This window comes from Coregonus clupeaformis, chromosome 14 (assembly GCF_020615455.1).
Source record: "Coregonus clupeaformis isolate EN_2021a chromosome 14, ASM2061545v1, whole genome shotgun sequence".
In the NCBI taxonomy this organism is placed as follows: domain Eukaryota; kingdom Metazoa; phylum Chordata; class Actinopteri; order Salmoniformes; family Salmonidae; genus Coregonus; species Coregonus clupeaformis.
The window spans coordinates 14,195,938-14,214,509 of record NC_059205.1 but is presented as its reverse complement, the minus strand read 5'-3'; the positions used below and the strand labels follow the sequence as shown (position 1 = coordinate 14,214,509).

Below are 18,572 nucleotides of genomic sequence, written 5' to 3'. Positions count from 1 at the left end.
AACTGTTCGTCGGGAGCTTCATGAAATGGGTTTCCATGGCCGAGCAGCCACACACAAGCCAAGTGTCGGCTGGAATGGTGTAAAACTCGCCGCCATTGGACTCTGGAGCAGTGGGAACGCGTTCTCTGGAGCGATGAATCACGCTTCACCATCTGGCAGTCCGACGGACAAATCTAGGTTTGGCAGATGCCAGGAGAACGCTACCTGCCCCAATGCATAGCGCCAACTATAAAGTTTGGTGGAGGAGGAATAACAGTCCTGTTTTTGATGGTTCGGACTAGATCCCTTAGTTCCAGTGAAGGAAAATCTTAACTCTACAGCATACAATGACATTCTAGAGAATTCTGTGCTTCCAACTTTGTGATAACAGTTTGAGGAAGGCCCTTTCCTGTTTCAGCATGACAATGCCCCCATGCACAAAGCGAGGTCCATACAGAAATGGTTTGTCGAGATCGGCGTGGAAGAACTTGACTGACCTGCACAGAGCCCTGATCTCAACCCCATCGAACACCTTTGGGATGAATTGGAACGCCGACTGCGAGCCAGGCCTAATCGCCCAACATCAGTGCCCAACCTCACTAATGCGCTTGTGGCTGAATGGAAGGAAGCAAGTCCCCACAGTAATGTTCCAACATCTAGTGGAAATCCTACCCATAAGAGTGGAGGCTGTTATAGCAGCAAAAGAGGGGACCAACTCCATATAAATGCCCATGAATTTGGAATGAGAGTCCACATACCTTTGGTCATGTAGTTTATGTTAACACGTGTCACGACTAGTGGCACTATGTTCCAATGTACCCTCTGGAATAGAACCCTTTGGAATCCCACTATGATTTCAGGTCCCTTCATATGGTATACATCCTCTCATAACACGATCAGTGTGAATGGACCCGTTAAAGGTATGCATGTCCAAACAATAAAACATATAATACACAAAAAAGATATACTTCACTCCCTGTCCTCTCACGTTCTATCTCATCCACAGTCCATTTACCTCTAAATGAATCCCATGTCTTATGTTGATTATTTATTTCCACTGGATCGCTTTGTGGTACATGGCACTCTTCTTTTCTCCAGTTGCTCTCCTCTCCTCCAAACTCCATCTCTTCCTCTCACCCCACTTAGTCTACCTTAGGCCTGTTATCACCCCTGACCCAACAAGACACAAATCACAATTCTCCCCTTGTCTGGGTGTGGCCGGTCTTTACTTGACAACCATGGTGTTCTGATTCCTGATGGAGCACCAGGCCATGAAGATATCCCTGAAGGAGACGAAGGGAAAAAAAAGAGACAAGCGTTTGAGTAAATCAACATAATCAATCATGTTCCCTTTTCTACTCCAACATACCTTCTACTTATGTTGGAGTAGAAAACTTTTCTCACAGAAAGGAATACAAATACATTTATATCCAAACCCACAAACCTGCAATGAGTGGCGACACATTCATTGCTGCAGTACTCTTTGTCCCAGTCCGTGCTCTCTATTGCAGGGTTGGTGCATCCTGCGCGTACACACAGAGTCAGGGGGCCAGAAGTAGCGTCCGTGGCACGTGGAGACACATTGAACTCCATTTCCATCTGTAGAAAAAGAGGTGAAAGTTGAGAAAGGAGTTGAGAGGAATGATTGAAACACCAAGCATATTTAACATGAACATTTGGTCAGAAACCACAGCCAACCTCTCCCGAAGTGAACTCTTCCGTAACCGAATCCTCATCTGCACTGGCCGTCAGGTCAGTGGACTTCGCCAACTGCAGAGCCACTGTAGGGGTGGAGTATGCCGATGTAGGCACAGCAGAAGTGGTGACACCAATTGAGTGGGCGGTTGCGGTTGTCGTAACAATAATGGGCAAGGATGCGTCTGCCTGCAAAGAGGCCGGGACAATCTTGATCTGTAGTGGAGGGGGAGGTGTGGCGGGGATGGACACAGGAAGCCCCGGCCCAGCACTTCCTCCTCGGGGCTTGGCCTGTAGGGGAGGTGGGGCTGGGGAGTGTACCATCTGCTGGAGCCGCGGGGGAGGAGGGGCGTTCTGCATCTGCTGCAAAGGAGGGGGCTGGCGTGGGGCTGAGGGCAGCAGGGTGCGCACGCCGCTTGGGAGCACCGTCACCATGGAGGTGGGTATCTGGTGGAGCTTAGCCCCGGCCTGGAGCATCTGTTTGGAGATGATGATCTTGGTGATGGTGGGGGTCAGGGTCGGGGTCGGGGTGGCTGTGGCGCCCAGGGTAGGGGGCTTGTAAGCTCCTGTGCGGGAGCGCGTGGTGACCTGGGGGACGTCCAGAATGATGTTGGAGGCGCAGATGTTGGTGATGGTATTCTGGTCTGCGTTGTGCTGGGGAAGACGGGAGGGGCGGGCGGGAGCCAGGGGGGCCACAGGCACTGGCTCAGGTATTGGAGGAGGTGATGGTGAAGAAGCTGTGTCCATCACTTCAATGGAGGGCTGGGGAAATTAGCAAATTTTTTGTAGAGATAACAATATCTTCTAGACATTTACAGTAAAACATTGTCATAGCTACAGTCACACGATTTCCAAGCAAAGACAGGCCAAGAGTTTCTTACCTGTGAGAGCTGATTGGCTCTGTAAGCTGCTAGTGCCTTCAGGTATTCCTTTTTCGCTGCTTCCGTCTTTCTCTTATACACCTAATAGTGACAGAGGGTATAATTACATAAGTAAAGACACGAGTAAAGGCTCTTTTTTATTTTTACCACAAATGTCCTTGAAATTTTCTAAAAGTACAGGTAACTGACAAAACAAAGGAAACACCTACATAAAAGTACCCTTTCTTAATAGGGTGTCAGGCCACCAAAACAGCTCCAATGCACCTTGGCATAGATTCTACAATTGTCTGGAACTCTATTGGAGGGATGCGACACCATTCTTCCACGAGAAATGCCATAATTTGGTGTTTTGTTGATGCTGGTGGAAAACACTGTGTCAGGCACCGCTCCAGAATCCCCTATAAAAGGTTCAGTTGGGTTGAGATCTGCTGACTGACACACCCCCTTTAACCCCCCATGCTCCTTTGAGAACCCTCTTTCAAAGTCACAGATCTCTTCTTCTAGCCATGGTAGCCAAAATAAAATCATCATTAACTCAGGAATCTCATTTACTCAAATGTTTCCTTTATTTGGGCAGTTACCTGTATGTGTATTAGTCAAAGTGTATGTCCTGTGTACCTGTTTCTGCTCTTCCCCAAGACTGTCCCACATGGAGGCTACTATCGTGGACACCTCTCCAAATGTGGCGTTGGGGTTCTGGCCCTTGATGGCAGCCTGAGTGTCCCTGAAGAACAGGGCGTAGGCAGAGACGGGTTTCTGGGGCTCGTTGGGATCTTTCTTCTTCTTCCCCTTCTTCCCTCCTCCAGGCCCTGCCATAGTGGCCGGCTTGCCCCCGCCACGCCTCACCAAGGCAGGGGAGACTGAGGAGGAGAGCATGGCGGAAGAGCCCGGCATGGTGGAGATGTGGGAGAGTACCGCAGGGGAGACAGACAGGGACATCGGAGAGTCGACCAGCACACTCTTCGGGGTGACAGTGGGACCAGTGGACAGCGAGAGACGGGGAAAGATACAACGATCTTAGATCAGTTGACTTAGCAAGACACATACAGTGCCTTGCAAAAGTATTCAGACCCCTTGGATTTCTTCAAATTGTATTGTGTTACAAAGTGGGATTAAAATGGATTTCATTGTAATTTTTTTCTACACAAAATACTCAAATGGCAAAGTGGAAGAAAAATTCATTAAAAAAAATTATGAATTACCCAATTAAGTCCCGCATTAAATGACATTCAGCTTATAAAGCCTTCATAATGCCTTCATAAGTGCTACATAAGTGTTACAAAGCATCTATAACTGTATGTCATGCTTTATAAAGGGTTCATAAATGTAGCATAACTGTGTGACATAATCACCAATGTAAAATGGGACATAACCCACTATGTCGAATATGATATAAACATGTGCTTCATACAGGGTGACATGTTGTGCTGAAAGATGGCATAAGCTCTAAAGTGATGTCATGTTAGTCACATTACATCTAATCTCGTTCCCAGACACTTCCGCCCAAATGCGTGGAAGGTCTGGTGGACCAACTCATCAAACATGACCTTCATTAGTTAGGGTTAGGTTTAAATACAATTTTAAGAAGATCAATTGTGGAAATGAGCAGGGCTTAGATATAATTATGACTTTTGACAGTGTTAAGTAGTGACAATGTCAAAAATGACCAAAAATGTACAACTCAAATGTAGCCATTGCATAAGTATTCAGCCCCTTTGTTTAGGCAAGCCTAAATTAGTTCAGGAGTCAAAGTTGATTGTGTGAAGTAAATAGGGGTTGATATGATTTTTCCCTCTGTCCCCCATACATACAACATCTGCAAGGTCCCTCAAGCACAGATTCAACTACAAATACCAGGGAGCTTTTCAAAAGCCTCATAAAAAAGGCAATAATTGGTAGACATGGTCTAGTTAATAATTATGCTGTGCATTATGTATTAAACCACCCAGACACCTCAAAGATAGTCGTCCTTCTGAACTGAGCTGCAGGACAGGAATGAAACCGCTCAGGGGTGTTACCATGAGGCCATTGGTTATTTCAAAACAGCTACAGAGTTCAATGGCTGTGATGGGAGAGAACTGAGGATGGACCAACAACATTGTAGTTACTCCACAATAATGACCTAAATGACAGTGAAAAGAAGAACACAAATATACAAAATATTCCAAAACATGCATCTTGTATGCAACAAGGCACTAAAGTAATACTGCAAAAGAACATGGCAAAGGAATACACTTTTTGGCCTAAATGCAAAGCCCTATGTTGGGGAAAATCCAACACAACACTGAGTAACTGCCTCCTTATTTTCAAGCATGGTGGTGGCTGCATCATGGTATGGGTATGCTTGACATCGGCAAATACTGGGGGAGTTTTTCAGGATAAAAGAAACAGGATAGGGCTATGCATAGGCAAAATCCTAGAGCAAAACCTGCTTCAGTCTGCTTTACACCCGACACTGGGAGAGGAATTAACCTTTCAGCAGGACAATAACCTACAACACAAGGCTACACTGGAGTTGCTTACCAAGAAGACAGTGAATGTTCCTAAGTGGCCAAGTTACAATTATGACTTAAATCTGCTTGAAATACTATGGCAAGACTTGAAAATTGCTGTCTAGCCATGTTCCCCAACATCTTGACAGAGCTTGAAGAATTTTGAAAAGAATAATAGGCAAATATTGCACAATCCAGGTGTGCAAAGCTCTTACAGACTTACCCAAGAAGACTCACAGCTGTAATGGCTGACAACAGTGTTTCTAACATGTTTGGACTCAGGGAGCTGAATACTTATGCAACAACTATATTTTATTTGCATTCGTCTTTTTAAACTGTTAGAATTTTTGTTCCACTTTGAGAGTTTTTAGTGTAGATTGTTGACAAAAAATGACAATTAAATCCATTTTAATGCCACTTTGTAACACAATAAAATGTGAAGAAATCCAAGGGGTCTGAATACTCTTGCAAGGCACTGTATAAACAAACATACAAATAGACACTCACCCTGAAGTCATCCATGTCATCATCCTGGAGGGAGCCCGCTGGAGAGGGTGTGGCAGACAGCTGGTCAGGTGATTTGGAACGAGACAGAATGTTCCCACCATGAAGGCCAAGCCCGAGCTGGGCGCTCAGCTCCGATTGGTCAATAGTGGTTAGCTGATTGTGTCCCAATAGGCCATGATTCATGTCACCAAGTGGGACATCGATGGTCATTGGAGAGGAGCTGCTGAAATGGGAGCCAATGGAGTGGCCAAGTTCCTAGAGTGACAAGGCCAGGAGTTTATCCTTAGTATTAGTGCTTAACAAAAAGCATTACCATTTGACAAAAGCATCTTAACCAAGCATTAGCATTTGAGAAAAACACATTCTTGATGCACAAGCTATTCATAAGTACAGTACTTACCACCCCCAGTGTTGAACTGAGTAGGGCCCCCCCTCCAGGCTGGCTCATCACCCCCAAACTCAGGTGCTCCAGGCCCTGAGAGGTTGTGTTCACGTAGGTGGAGGCAAAGGAGGGGTCATTGCCCCCCACCACAGCATTCCTCGCCAGGCTTCCAGCCCCCGAGAGACCCCCTGCTCCACCTGACAGTTCCCCAAAATGGGACACCACGTCCCCCACACTGAGGGCCGTGTCCGGGTCCAGGGAGATGGGAGGGATCTCAAACACCTCATCACCAAGACTGGGGGTATGGAATGTCTGCTAAACAGAGAGAAGGAGAAGGACAACTGTTAATGGAACAGATAGATTACATGAACATGTTAAGTGTGAATACACTGCACAATGTGAATAATATGTAGTATGGAAAGTGTGCAGGCTTCTAGGATCATGACACCCACCTCAGAGGAGAGAAAAGGATGACCTGCCCCAGATATGGTCAGGTAATTATCACTGCCCCCTGGAAACTGCAAAACAGACATGGGATTTAGTACTTGTGTTTGCTCAGATCAGTGGATCACAGCTCCTTTCAGTCGAAACATATCAGGCTCAATTGGGACAGTCACTAGACTCGCCTGCGGACGCACACACATAGTATTCAAACGACATAATAACATCCTCTTTAGAAATAGGCCCCATACCTTGTTAACTTGGTCGTATCCATTATAAGCCTGTGGTTCCAAGAACTCCGGGTCGACAATCTGATCAATGCCATCGGAGAGTTCAGAGTAAAAATGAAGATCCATCGTGACAGACCAATCAAAATTGTGCGATTTAACAACGAATCAACCGAAGAGTGGCGAGCTCTGTGTAGCTAACGTAGCTAGCTAGAGATCACCATCATGCCAGACGAGACGAATCAATTGACACACTTTTTCAACTGGTATGCTAGCTATAACCACTAGCTGTACATACATATATGTAGCTAAACCAACTGTTAGCTAGGTAACTTCAATTTACAAAATTAAATAGCAAGTAACTGATTTGTTCAGCATTCTCAGATAGGTACTTTACATGTAGCTCATCAAACAAAACTCCATTCGCTAACGTTAGCTAGCTAGCAGGCAAGCCAACAATGCTAACGCTTGCTTCCAATGAAGCATTCGGGTTTAGCTCACGTTTGCTTTTTTTGGTGACAAATTATAGAAACGATCTTTGTTCCCCATAAGAACCGAAATGATCCCGTAAGATATTTAGCTAGCAGGCAATGTGTCAAAATCACGCTGCTCGGGCTAATTCAAGTCCCTATTCAGCTAGTTCGACGCTGTGATCTAGTCAATTAATCTAGTAGTCGAACAAGTCTGTCTAATCGAGTAAACACAATCGATCGCGTATTTACATTTACGTCATTTAGCAGACGCTCTTATCCAGAGCGATTTACAAATTGGTGCATTCACCTTTAACCACTTTACAATTATTACTATTTATTGAAAAGAAGAAGAAGAAAAATTGGGGGGGTTAGAAGGATTACTTTATCCTATCCCAGGTGTTCCTTAAAGAGGTGGGGTTTCAAATGTCTCCGGAAGGGGGTGAGTGACTCCGCTGTCCTGGCGTCGTGAGGGTGCTTGTTCCACCATTGGGGTGCCAGAGCAGCGAACAGTTTTGACTGGGCTGAGCGGGAACTGTGCTTCAGCAGAGGTAGGGGAGCCAGCAGGCCAGAGGTGGATGAACGCAATGCCCTCGTTTGGGTGTAGGGACTGATCAGAGCCTGAAGGTACGGAGGTGCCGTTCCCCTCACAGCTCCGTAGGCAAGCACCATGGTCTTGTAGCAGATGCGAGCTTCAACTGGAAGCCAGTGTAGTGTGCGGAGGAGCGGGGTGACGTGAGAGAACTTGGGAAGGTTGAACACCAGACGGGCTGCGGCATTCTGGATGAGTTGTAGGGGTTTAATGGCACAGGCAGGGAGCCCAGCCAACAGCGAGTTGCAGTAATCCAGACGGGAGATGACAAGTGCCTGGATTAGGACCTGTGCCGCTTCCTGTGTAAAGCAGGGTCGTACTCTCCGAATGTTGTAGAGCGTACTCAGGACTAAATAACAGACATGATTCTCTCAATTAAGAGTTTGATGAAAATATCTCTAGAATCTCTCAATTTATTTAACCTTACTGGACAACATAGAAATACAACTCTGCTCAGATCTATAGAAAATGTCTAGGAAGCTGGGATATAGGTCAATTTGGAATTATGTCCCCCCTACCTCTCGAAGTGTACACTCCCCCTCGTGGAATGTTAAGGAATGGATTGGTGTGAGAATGGAGGAAACTCCCATGCCAATCCAACGCTTATTATTGTGATGGACGTAAGATACTAAATATGTTTCAACCCTATCTGATGATCCTAACTTGTAACGTTGTCCATGAAAATACAGCGAAGAGGACGTATAGCTAGCTAAGTGTGTGTGTCTGATCAACTCCGGTCGGAGTTACATGACAAAGCAAAGAAAGGAGTTGATTCCAGTGAGTGAACCTCTTGTTTGCATTGAGGATAAAACTAGCTACTTCTACAAGTTAGCTAAATATTGTCATAGTAAAAAAATGTGGTGTGATGATAGCTAGGGTAGTTGTTTATCAGCTTAACAAATGACAGCCAGTGATTGTCGTGTCAAGAATGACTGTTGGAAGTTTTGTTGACAACACTTGCTAGCTAGCGTGGCTAATTTTTATGATAGTCAGAAAGCTAGTTAAAGTGGCAAGATGGTACAAAATATGAAGGCGTTCAGTAGATTTAGATAACAATCCTACTCCATCTTCAATAATGAAATATTCGTATACTATATCTTACCTCCATCCTCACTACATCGGTCCGCTGCTTTCCTAATTCTATTTTTTCCTCTTCTCGATACTTGGCTTCCGGGTTTCCTTGGTTTGATTCGGGGAAATGACGTCACTTCTGTAGAGATGTGACTTTTTGGTACTGATGATAAACGTAAAACAAGTATGACAAATCATGCCATAAGAATGGTATTTACAACAGTTTTCGCATACTTAATCAAATGAGTCAAACAGAACAGTGAAAGGTTGTTTAACAAAAACATTTGTTTATTCACTCACTCATTGTCATTTTAAAGAAAACGAGTTGCCTAAACAGTGCAATTCAAAGTAATACAAAGTGATGTCAGATCAGATTATGTTTGATCACATAATTCAATATAACTCAAAGAAATGGATGTGTGCACAGTGTGCTAATACATAGAACAGTACTGTATTTACTAGACTACTAGAGTACAGGTCTTGGTTGCTGAGTGAGAAGGAGCCCGAAGCGTTTCTTCAGTGTCACTCGGTGCCGAGAGAACTTGTCGTCGGGGGAAAACCGGGCCGGATGGGCCGAGCTGGTGGGCTGGCCCAGAAGGTCCACCTTCTGAGATTGACAGAATGGGTTTGTTAACAGCCATATGGAATGAAAAGCGTACAGTATTATGCAATTAATGGCATTCGAGTGTAATTAAATAGTTCACATCCAGTGATAGAAATATTACGACAAAAATAAAGCAGATACGCAGGCAATGCTTACCATCAGCGTGTACACCCTCTCTCCATTTTCGTTAAGGTAGAACTGAAGGAACATGGTAGCGAGCTCACGCTAAAGATCTCTACAAGTTTGATGGGCGCTTCCAAGGCCAGAATAAAACACTCAAGTGACGGCACCAGATAATATCCTTCCCTTTAGACTGGTTTCCAGTGACTACATTCAAATTGATAGTTACGAGCAAATCGCTTATTTATGCAATGAGAAAATTTCCACGTGTGACGGACATCCGGTTGCACTGTTCGTGTCCCCTGAACAACCGTGATCTGGGGCAATGGGTTCCGCCGTCATAATGGTGTTTACAATGAGATTTCCCCAAATCAACTTCTGAATATAAGTTTACGGGGAAAACGGCAGAAAAAAAAACTAACACATGCTGTCAATAAAATACACAAGGACCAGAGGACGCAGCTGCTTTCACTGTAGATTGCTGTAATTCATATCACAGATAGTCAGGTCATAAAACAATAATAATAAATCATTGTGGTCATCCTTGCACCATAGCACACAACTGACCAGCTCTACATTGTACAATACACCCATCTTCCTAGCACTGGATCAGTAACTAATATACCGGTATCCCCCCACCCACAGTTACCCCATCCTTTCAGAAAAATTTACATCCACACATTGGACCCCTTCTAGTTCACTGACTCAACAGGACACAGAAAGGTCCTATGACATCAGACTCAGGCATCATGGGAGCGAAGTTCTGGTCTGCTCAGTACATGTGTGTCCTCTCGTCCAGTTATACTGGAGGACCAGCTTGGAGGTTCTTGGATAAAAGGGCTCCTAATACAGCAGGGCTCCCCTTAAAGCTGAGGCTGGGAATGGGATGGGTTTGAGGGGTGGTTGAGGGAGAAGGAGAGCAGTAGGTTGGGAAACACAGTGTTGGGCATGGAGTCACTTTGTTGGGGTTCAGGCTTCCAAGAGGATGGTGATGGCGGGAGGGAGAATATCATGAATGGAAAGAGTTGGGTGCAAACCTGCCCCCTTCCAAAAATCTACATAAAACAAATGAGTAAAAATAATCCATAATTCAATATAGATCATGATAAAAATAAACAATGAGGAATAACATGAAAGGAAAAATAACATGATTTTTCTGGGACTATATCAGACAAGACGGGCTTGGTCAATCCTCTGAGCTGGAGGAAGAGTCCGAGTCCTTCTGTGCCATAATGACGTCGTCCAAAAGGGCCTCCCTGTCAGAACTCTCATATCCGCCTTGTGACAAGCTGTCGCCACCTTCCATCTTAACATCAAAGGCTTGAGTCAGGAAAGAAGAATCCTCCAAATCTTCGTCCTCCATCATATAGGCCCCATCTGAGACCAGGGTCTCTTCTTCACCTCCGCCCAGGAGTGGGTCCTCCTGCGGGGCAGGCTGGGGAGTGTGGTGGTGGCGGTGACGGTCTCTCTTGGGGATGACAGAGTGTGCTGAGAGTAGCCGGTGGAAGAGGCTGTCTGGCAGAAAGCCCTGGAAGAAGAAGATAGACAAATATTTTACTATCTGAAATATAATCTATCCCCTGCCTTTCAAGAAGTGAGTTGTAAATAAGTTAATAAAGGGTACTCACAGAGCTCCGGACAGTCTCAGCCCATTCTGGTGCAACTGCACAGTCAGCATTCTCCTCCAGAAACTCCCTCAAATCCTGCAGCATAGGTCCATGCGCAGCCCCAACCTGAGCAAGAACAAATAAATAAAAAAATCAACCCTCAGGCAATCAGCATCCACAAATCAATGTTTATTTGAGAGGAACCCCATGCACTGTTCCTTTGCCATTTCTCACCTTCTTTCCTGTCCTCATATCAATGATCTTAATCTTCTCACTGCCCGACAGTGCTACTGCCTTCTCCGTCCTCTTCCTTTTCCTCTTGCTTCTGTTCCCAAGGAGCTAGGGGGACGCAGGAGACAGAGTCACTACAGCCACAGTGGAAATCTCAAATGATACTGCATTTCTCACATGGTGCACTACTTTTGTCCAGAGCCTCGTTTGAGAGACAGCCATAGTCTTCTAGATAAATATACCTCCAGCATGTCTCCCGCCACCTCATAGTCTGGGTTCTCCTTCAGCCAGTTGGGCAAGTCCCTGCGTCGAGGGGCCCGCTCCCCACTCAGCACTGTGCCTGTCATGGCATCAACCACCGGGACTGCTCCGTCTGGATCTGACAACTAGGGGGAAGAGAGTGAGTGAGGTATGATAAATGCAGACATTGAATGAACATTTGAGTATGTCATTTGTTTAGTCAGTTTGTTTCTTTGTCTGCATATCTGTATACTTATTGTCTACTGTTCTCAGACAAGTATCTGTGTATTTTGAGCAGTCTTAACCTCTGACTGTATGAGAATGTGGACTAGTATTGTATACATCGAGTATACAACACATTAGGAACACCTGCTCTTTCGATGACAGACTGACCAGGTGAATCCAGGTGAAAGCAATGATCCCTTATTGATGTCACTTGTTAAATCCACTTCAATCAGTGTAGATGAAGGGGAGGAGACAGGTTAAAGAAGGATTTTTAAGCCTTGAGACATGGATTGTGTATGTGTGCCATTCAGAGGGTGAATGAGTAAGACAAAATATTGAAGTGCCTTTGAACAGGGTATGGTAGTAGGTGCCAGGCGCACCAGTTTTTGTCAAGAACTGCAACGCTGCTGGGTTTTTCACGCCAACAGTTTCCCATGTATCAAGAATGGTCCACCACCCAAAGGACATCCAGCCAACTTGACACAACTGTGGGAGGCATTCTAGTCAACATGGGCCAGCATCCCTGTGGAACACTTGACACCTTGTAGAGTCCTTCCCCGACAAATTGAGGCTGTTCTGAGGACAAAAGGGGGGGAGCAACTCAATATTAGGAAGGTGTTCCTAATGTTTGGTATACTCTGTATATGCGTACTTCTTGGTCCCTACGCTTCCTGCGTCCGCTCCCCTCTCCCCCTGACCCGTTGGACATCAAGGCATGCTTAGAGAAGGTCAGCTTCAGCCCCTCCTCCTAAGAGAGTTGGACAGTAAAAGAAAGTAGGATGGAGAAAGAGGACAGACAATTGAGTCATCCCATCTGTACCTCAGTCACCCATGCTTTATCCCAATTTACTTCAATGGTTTAAAAAGCTGAATCGGCTGTTATTACTGGGCTAGAACAAAAGCCCAGGACCAGAATTGATTCAACCCCTCTTTTCTGTGTTCCTCTCATCTCACCTTCAGGAGTTTGACAGTGAACTCAGATTCCCCTCCGTCTGCTCCTTCTCCACCGGGTGTGCTGTTGCCTTTCCGCATGAGCCGTGCAAAGCTGAGCTCATCCCCTGTCCCTAGGTCGTCAGAGCCTGGGTTTAGCTGGGCGTCGGAGGCGTAGCGCCGCCCTGTTGGCCACTGCCCAGACAGCACCAGCGTACAGAGGCTTTCCAGCCGGTTTATCAACACACGGTCCTGAGGGAGCAACCAGTCAATCAACACAACAAACCAAAACCTTTTACTGTACAGTTTATATTAAACTTCCCTTTAATACTGTATTTTAAGTACTAATGTACAAGCTTTTACACAAACACAATACTGTTTGTTGAACCAGAACATCATCCACATACTGAATCTGGACCCATCCATACCCTATAGCAGTGCTTTCCAACCTTTTTCGGTTACTGTACCACCAACTGAATTCTGCTCTGCCCGGAGTACCCCTGAAGTACCCCCACATGTGCATTTTACCAGTAAGCCTATGGTCTCATGAGTCTTCTCACGTACCCCCTGTTGAAAAGCCAAGTATTCCCAGGGGTACCTAGTACCCCTGGTTGGGAACCACCGCTCTATAATTGCAGACAGTACATCCCCCACATACCTTGGGCCAGTCAACCCTGAAGGGGTCAGTGAGGGACTCCGGTGGCGCACCATCTTGAGATGGAGTCATTGAGAGCAAGCTGTTCTCTCCGTCTTCCTCCATCTTCAGAGCAGCTGAAAACCGAACAAAAGAAAAACCATACGTTTGTTCAACCTTAATTCAATCCTCACACTCTTCTAGCTCAGTCCCTCTCAGCCATTACTCACCTCTCTCCCTTTCTGCATCACTGTCCCCACTGTCGTCAGAGCTGCCTGATCGCTGGGAGGAGGTAGACGAGCCTGAATCAGAGTCTGAATCCGAATCAGACATCCCTCCTTCTCCTCCACTTCTTCCGCCTTTCCTTCCTCCGCTTCTCGGGCCCCTCCCCCTGCTCTTCTTCCAGCCCAAGCCGGTCCGGGCTCGGCCCTTCCCATCAGGGCGAGAGAGGGGTGTGGTCTGAGTATCTGAGTGGCCGAGAGCCTCAGAGGCTCCAAGGAGGCCGGACTCCCTGTTCAGCCCCTCCTCCTCCTCGACGGCGGAGCCCTCCTCTGCCTGTGGTTGGCGGAGGGGAGTGGCAGGGGCGGGCTGGATCTCGAGGTAGTCGTGGCGGGCCTGGCTGAAGGAGAACTGTGGGTCGGAGAAGACTGAGAGCTCGGTGCGGCTGACGCCGTGGAAGGCGGCGCCCAGCATGAGTTCCCGGTCGTGGGCTGGAGTGCTCCACCAGGCGGGAAGCTCGGAGCTTAGTGGGGCCAGCAGCAGGCGCTCCTCCATGGAGGGGTGGGGCAGGACACGCTCACGAAGACGGCGCAGCAGGCTGATGCGGTACAGGGTGCGAGAGGCCCGCTCCTCGGTGATGGGGGCCATAGACTGCCCCAGCTCTGACGGGTCTGGGGAGGGAGAGAGGGGTTAGGGATCTGCGTCTCTCCAGATCTACCCACATATCCAACACCATGCTCTATTATATTTGACCGCTTTAAGGGGATTACACTTATCAATATCCTGTGTTTAATAATACTGTTCGATGCAGTTCTGACCTTCTCCGCGGGTGGGGCGCAGGTTGCACACCCTCCTGCACATGGCCATGAAGCAGCGGAAGTAGCGGCTCAGACTCTCGTCCGTCTTCTTGTCCAGACGGGCGAAGGTCCGGAAGCGGGCCCAGTCCAGTTCAGCCTCCTCCCCCTCTTGAGCGTTAACCTCTTTCTTTATCCGCTCCACACCGAACGTGGACACCACACGGTAGAAATCACACTCCTCTCTACGGGTCCACCTAGCAGAGAAAGGCACACAAGACAGATGGTTAAAGTTGTGTAACACTCAAAACTCACTGAGTCTTATCCCAGATAATTGTGTAAGGTTACACCACACAGATACATTAAACAAAGATACACCAACAACTATACCTCAGATTCAGGACACATATGCTTGCAGAGTTAATAGTTGAGGGTAGTAGTTGGTACCTCTGTTGGCGTTCCTGGCGTGCAATCTCCTTCAGCTTACTGGCCTGTTCACACCTCCTGCGCTTGCGGTCCCCCTTCTCTGCTGCCTCCACCTTCAGCTGCTCTCTCTTGTAGCTGCGCTGGTATGCAGTGATCAGACGCCGGAGCCGCGCGGTAAGTGACGAGCTGGTCGGCCACTCACAGGCTCCTGACTGGCCAGGAGGCGGCCCCTTGGTTTTAACAGGCCCTGCCTTGTCCTCGACACAGATATCATCACCCATGTTCATGGAGTCAGCCTGGGGGGAGAGGGATTTTCATTAATATAATAACAATATTCTGTAACCAAAATCAATCAGTGAGAATAATAAGTACTGATTCACACCTCCTCGTATAGATCTTTGGTGTGCCTTGACGCAGGCTTGAACTCTGGGTCTTCAGAATACTTGTCATCGTCTCCTCTGGGGGGCAAAAACAAAGTCTCAGCCACCAAGTTCAAGTTAATGGTGGTGAGGCCAGCTCTAAAGAGTTCAGTGATCTCAAGTTAGCGGGTTGTTTGGTGAGGTGCTAATAAGGTTAGCCAGTGTAGCTCACCCATCTCCCAGCTCTGCGTCTGCAGAGTGCTGCTCTGCATCAATGGCCTGATCGTCAGGGCGACCAGCTCGCTCCAGGAAACACAGACATGCGTCAGCACGCATGGTGGTGTACATCTCATACCCTGGAGCAACACAGACTGGAGTTACTACAAACACACTCACTAAACACCTAGCACCACTATCCTACTGATAAATACAAGGTACTCTTGACAAGTAAACAAACTTCTAAAGACTTTGACATTCAAACACAGACCGTGTTTGAAGACACCGACGAGGAGGGAGCGGTCTGCCTCTGTATCCCACCAGCCTGATGGCACCTCCTGTTGCTCCATCTCAGGCATCCAGATGTCAATATCCCTACGAGGACAGACAGAATCAGTATATGTGTGTGTGTGTAGATATGCATGTATAGTATGTGTGTAGAAAGTAATACCTGGCATCGGCTCCTCTCAGCACAGAATCGGCATGTTCTCCAATGACTTCCTGTCTCAGGTAGTACAGCATACGCACTCTCAGCAACACCCTGAAGACAAGAAAAGGGTTAATGCTCTGATACTGTGCACAAACACTTCAGTACTCTCTAGAGGTTGAGGGTGAAAACACACGGACTTGTTGCACTGGTGCTTGAGATGTTTGCGGTAGCTGTCGTCCAGAAGCAGGGAGTCAGGGTTGTACTTGTGGATCCACTCCACCTTCTGAACGTCAAAGGAGCTCTGGGCCTTCACCCTCTTCCCCTTCCTGCCCCGAGGAACAGGGATGGAGAGACCTAGACAGAGAAACACATTGACACATTTACTCACAATCTTGGAAGGCAACGTTAAAGGGAGAGAAAATACATTAACACAAACATATAGACAGTTTTCCAGAACAGAGCAAGAAACATTTAGACAATGGGTGATGGAGGTTGTAAGACACATTCACAGAATGGTTGAGGAGTGTGTGGTTCTATAATGGTCATACAGTTGAAGTCGGAAGTTTACATACACTTAGGTTGGAGTCATTAAAACTTGTTTTTCAACCACTCCACACATTTCTTGTTAAACTATAGTTTTGGCAAGTCGGTTAGGATATCTACTTTGTGCATGACACAAGTAATTTTTCCAACAATTGTTTACAGACAGATTATTTCACATATAATTCACTGTATCACAATTCCAGTGGGTCAGAAGTTTACATACACTAAGTTGACTGTGCCTTTAAACAGCTTGGAAAATTACAGAAAATTATGTCATGGCTTTAGAAGCTTCTGACATCATTTGAGTAAATTGGAGGTGTACCTGTGGATGTACTTCAAGGCCTACCTTCAAACTCAGTGCCTCTTTGCTTGACATCATGGGAGAATCAACAGAAATCAGCCAAAACCTCAGAAAAAATAAATTGTAGACCTCCACAAGTCTGGTTCATCCTTGGGAGCAATTTCCAAAAACGCCTGAAGGTACCACGTTCATCTGTACAAACAATAGTACGCAAGTATAAACACCATGGGACCACACAGACGTCATACCGCACAGGAAGGAGACGCGTTCTGTCTCCTAGAGATGAACGTACTTTGGTGCGAAAAGTGCAAATCAATCCCAGAACAAAAGCAAAGGACCTTGAAGATGCTGGAGGAAGGTACAAAAGTATCTATATCCACAGTAAAACGAGTGCCATATCAACATTACCTGAAAGGCCGCTCAGCAAGGAAGAAGCCACTGCTCCAAAACCACCATAAAAAAGCCAGACTACGGTTTACAACTGCACATGGGGACAAAGATCGTACTTTTTGGAGAAATTTCCTCTGGTCTGATGAAACAAAAATAGAACTGTTTGGCCATAATGACCATCGTTATGTTTGGAGGAAAAAGGGGGACTTTGCAAGCTGAAGAACACCATCCCAACCGTGAAGCACAGGGGTGGCAGCATCATGCTGTGGGGGTGCTTTGCTGCAGGAGTGACTGGTGCACTTCACAAAATAGATGGCATCATGAGGAAGGAAAATTGTGTGGATATATTGAAGCAACATCTCAAGACATCAGTCAGGAAGTTAAAACTTGGTCGCAAATGGGTCTTCCAAATGGACAATGACCCCAAGCATACTTCCAAAGTTGTGCCAAAATGTCTTAAGGACAACAAAGTCAAGGTATTGGAGTGGCCATCACAAAGCCCTGACCTCAATCCTATAGAAAATGTGTGGGCAGAACTGAAAAAGTGTGTGCGAGCAAGGAAGCCTACCAACCTGACTCAGTTACACCAGCTCTGTCAGGAGGAATGGGCCAAAATTCACCCAACTTATTGTGGGAAGCTTGTGGAAGGCTACCCGAAACGTTTGACCCAAGTTAAACTATTTAAAGGCAATGCTACCAAATACTAATTGAGTGTATTTAAACTTCTGACCCACTGGGAATGTGATGAAATAAATAAAAGCTGAAATAAATCATTCTCTCTACTATTATTCTGACATTTCACATTCTTAAAATAAAGTGGTGATCCTAACTGACCTAAGACAGGGAATTTTTACTAGGATTAAATGTCAGGAATTGTGAAAAACTGAGTTTAAACGTATTTGGCTAAGGTGTATGTAAACTTCCGACTTCAACTGTACATACCAGAGTGGTTGAGGAGTGTGTGTGGTTCCCGGCCGTTCTCTGGGGGGGTAATGAGCTCCCAGATGAAGCTCTTGATGTTCTCGTCGCCACGGTAATGCAGCAGGCAGAAGACCAGAATGACCCTGCAGATGGTCTCCACGTCATGCTCCCCGAGGCGCCGCTTACAGCGTGCATGAGACAGGATGTCCCTCCAGCGCCCCCACCTGGACAAGAAGGAGGTGGCAGTGAGAAAGGAGGGGTCAGCACAATAGCGTGGAGCTTGCTTTGGTAGAAAATCCTGTCATAACTTTACTATCACATATGTATTATAACTACACATGTCCAGAAAAAACAAAACAAGGCCCTAGTCAGGTCCACCTACCCGTAAACAAGCAGGTGTTTCTCCACACGGAAGCAGTCGGTGCGGCCGTAGCCATTTCCAGTGTGGCGCTCGGATCGCCTTGAGGACCGGGACTGCCGGGAATTGGCGGGCGGATACTCGTCGTCGCTGTCGGGGTCAGAGATCTCCCCGCCCTCGCCCCTCAGGGTAGCGAACTGACGGGTCTGTTTCCTCACCCTGGGTGTGTCAATCACGAGAGTGTTCTACAGGGAGGGTGGGAGAAAAATTTGCTTCTCACAAAACAC

General features: G+C 46.6%; 3 protein-coding genes across 10 annotated transcripts in view; all 3 read right to left on the bottom strand.

Annotated features, from left to right (window-relative positions):
* Positions 1-678: 678 nt before the first annotated feature.
* tox4a (TOX high mobility group box family member 4 a) lies at positions 679-8,874 on the bottom strand. Of its 4 annotated transcripts, none has more exons than XM_045224701.1 (9): positions 8,769-8,874; positions 6,389-6,454; positions 5,955-6,251; positions 5,555-5,809; positions 3,174-3,515; positions 2,556-2,636; positions 1,678-2,436; positions 1,424-1,578; positions 679-1,262 (listed from the first exon to the last, which is right to left on the bottom strand). In XM_045224701.1, exons 1-9 carry the CDS (start codon positions 8,772-8,774, stop codon positions 1,205-1,207), a joined length of 2,019 nt encoding a protein of 672 aa, XP_045080636.1. In that variant the 5' UTR covers positions 8,775-8,874; the 3' UTR covers positions 679-1,204. The 4 variants fall into 4 exon arrangements, with proteins under 4 accessions (XP_045080636.1, XP_045080637.1, XP_045080634.1 ...); XM_045224702.1 differs by having other exon boundaries at positions 5,955-6,248; XM_045224699.1 differs by lacking the exon at positions 8,769-8,874 and adding an exon at positions 6,629-7,335.
* A 128-nt stretch (positions 8,875-9,002) lies between these two features.
* Positions 9,003-9,776, bottom strand: LOC121581133 (H/ACA ribonucleoprotein complex subunit 3). The gene is made up of 2 exons (XM_041896532.2): positions 9,498-9,776; positions 9,003-9,344 (listed from the first exon to the last, which is right to left on the bottom strand). Exons 1-2 carry the CDS (start codon positions 9,549-9,551, stop codon positions 9,204-9,206), a joined length of 195 nt encoding a protein of 64 aa, XP_041752466.1. The 5' UTR covers positions 9,552-9,776; the 3' UTR covers positions 9,003-9,203.
* A 151-nt stretch (positions 9,777-9,927) lies between these two features.
* The window catches only part of chd8 (chromodomain helicase DNA binding protein 8), a 35,763-nt gene continuing 27,118 nt past the window's right edge, over positions 9,928-18,572 (bottom strand). For 3 of the 5 annotated variants that reach the window (XM_045224696.1, XM_045224694.1, XM_045224695.1), the window contains exons 23-39: positions 18,310-18,530; positions 17,949-18,151; positions 15,970-16,126; positions 15,794-15,883; positions 15,614-15,717; positions 15,359-15,482; positions 15,150-15,225; positions 14,732-15,063; positions 14,366-14,598; positions 13,559-14,218; positions 13,353-13,465; positions 12,719-12,946; positions 12,417-12,512; positions 11,542-11,685; positions 11,303-11,407; positions 11,090-11,194; positions 9,928-10,989 (exon numbers count right to left, since the gene is read on the bottom strand). In XM_045224696.1, the coding sequence (XP_045080631.1) occupies positions 10,648-10,989; positions 11,090-11,194; positions 11,303-11,407; positions 11,542-11,685; positions 12,417-12,512; positions 12,719-12,946; positions 13,353-13,465; positions 13,559-14,218; positions 14,366-14,598; positions 14,732-15,063; positions 15,150-15,225; positions 15,359-15,482; positions 15,614-15,717; positions 15,794-15,883; positions 15,970-16,126; positions 17,949-18,151; positions 18,310-18,530 (3,333 nt within the window). In that variant the 3' untranslated portion in view covers positions 9,928-10,647. The remainder of the gene's footprint in view (positions 10,990-11,089; positions 11,195-11,302; positions 11,408-11,541; positions 11,686-12,416; positions 12,513-12,718; positions 12,947-13,352; positions 13,466-13,558; positions 14,219-14,365; positions 14,599-14,731; positions 15,064-15,149; positions 15,226-15,358; positions 15,483-15,613; positions 15,718-15,793; positions 15,884-15,969; positions 16,127-17,948; positions 18,152-18,309; positions 18,531-18,572) is intronic. The other 2 variants (XM_045224697.1, XM_045224698.1) reach the window with 2 other exon arrangements.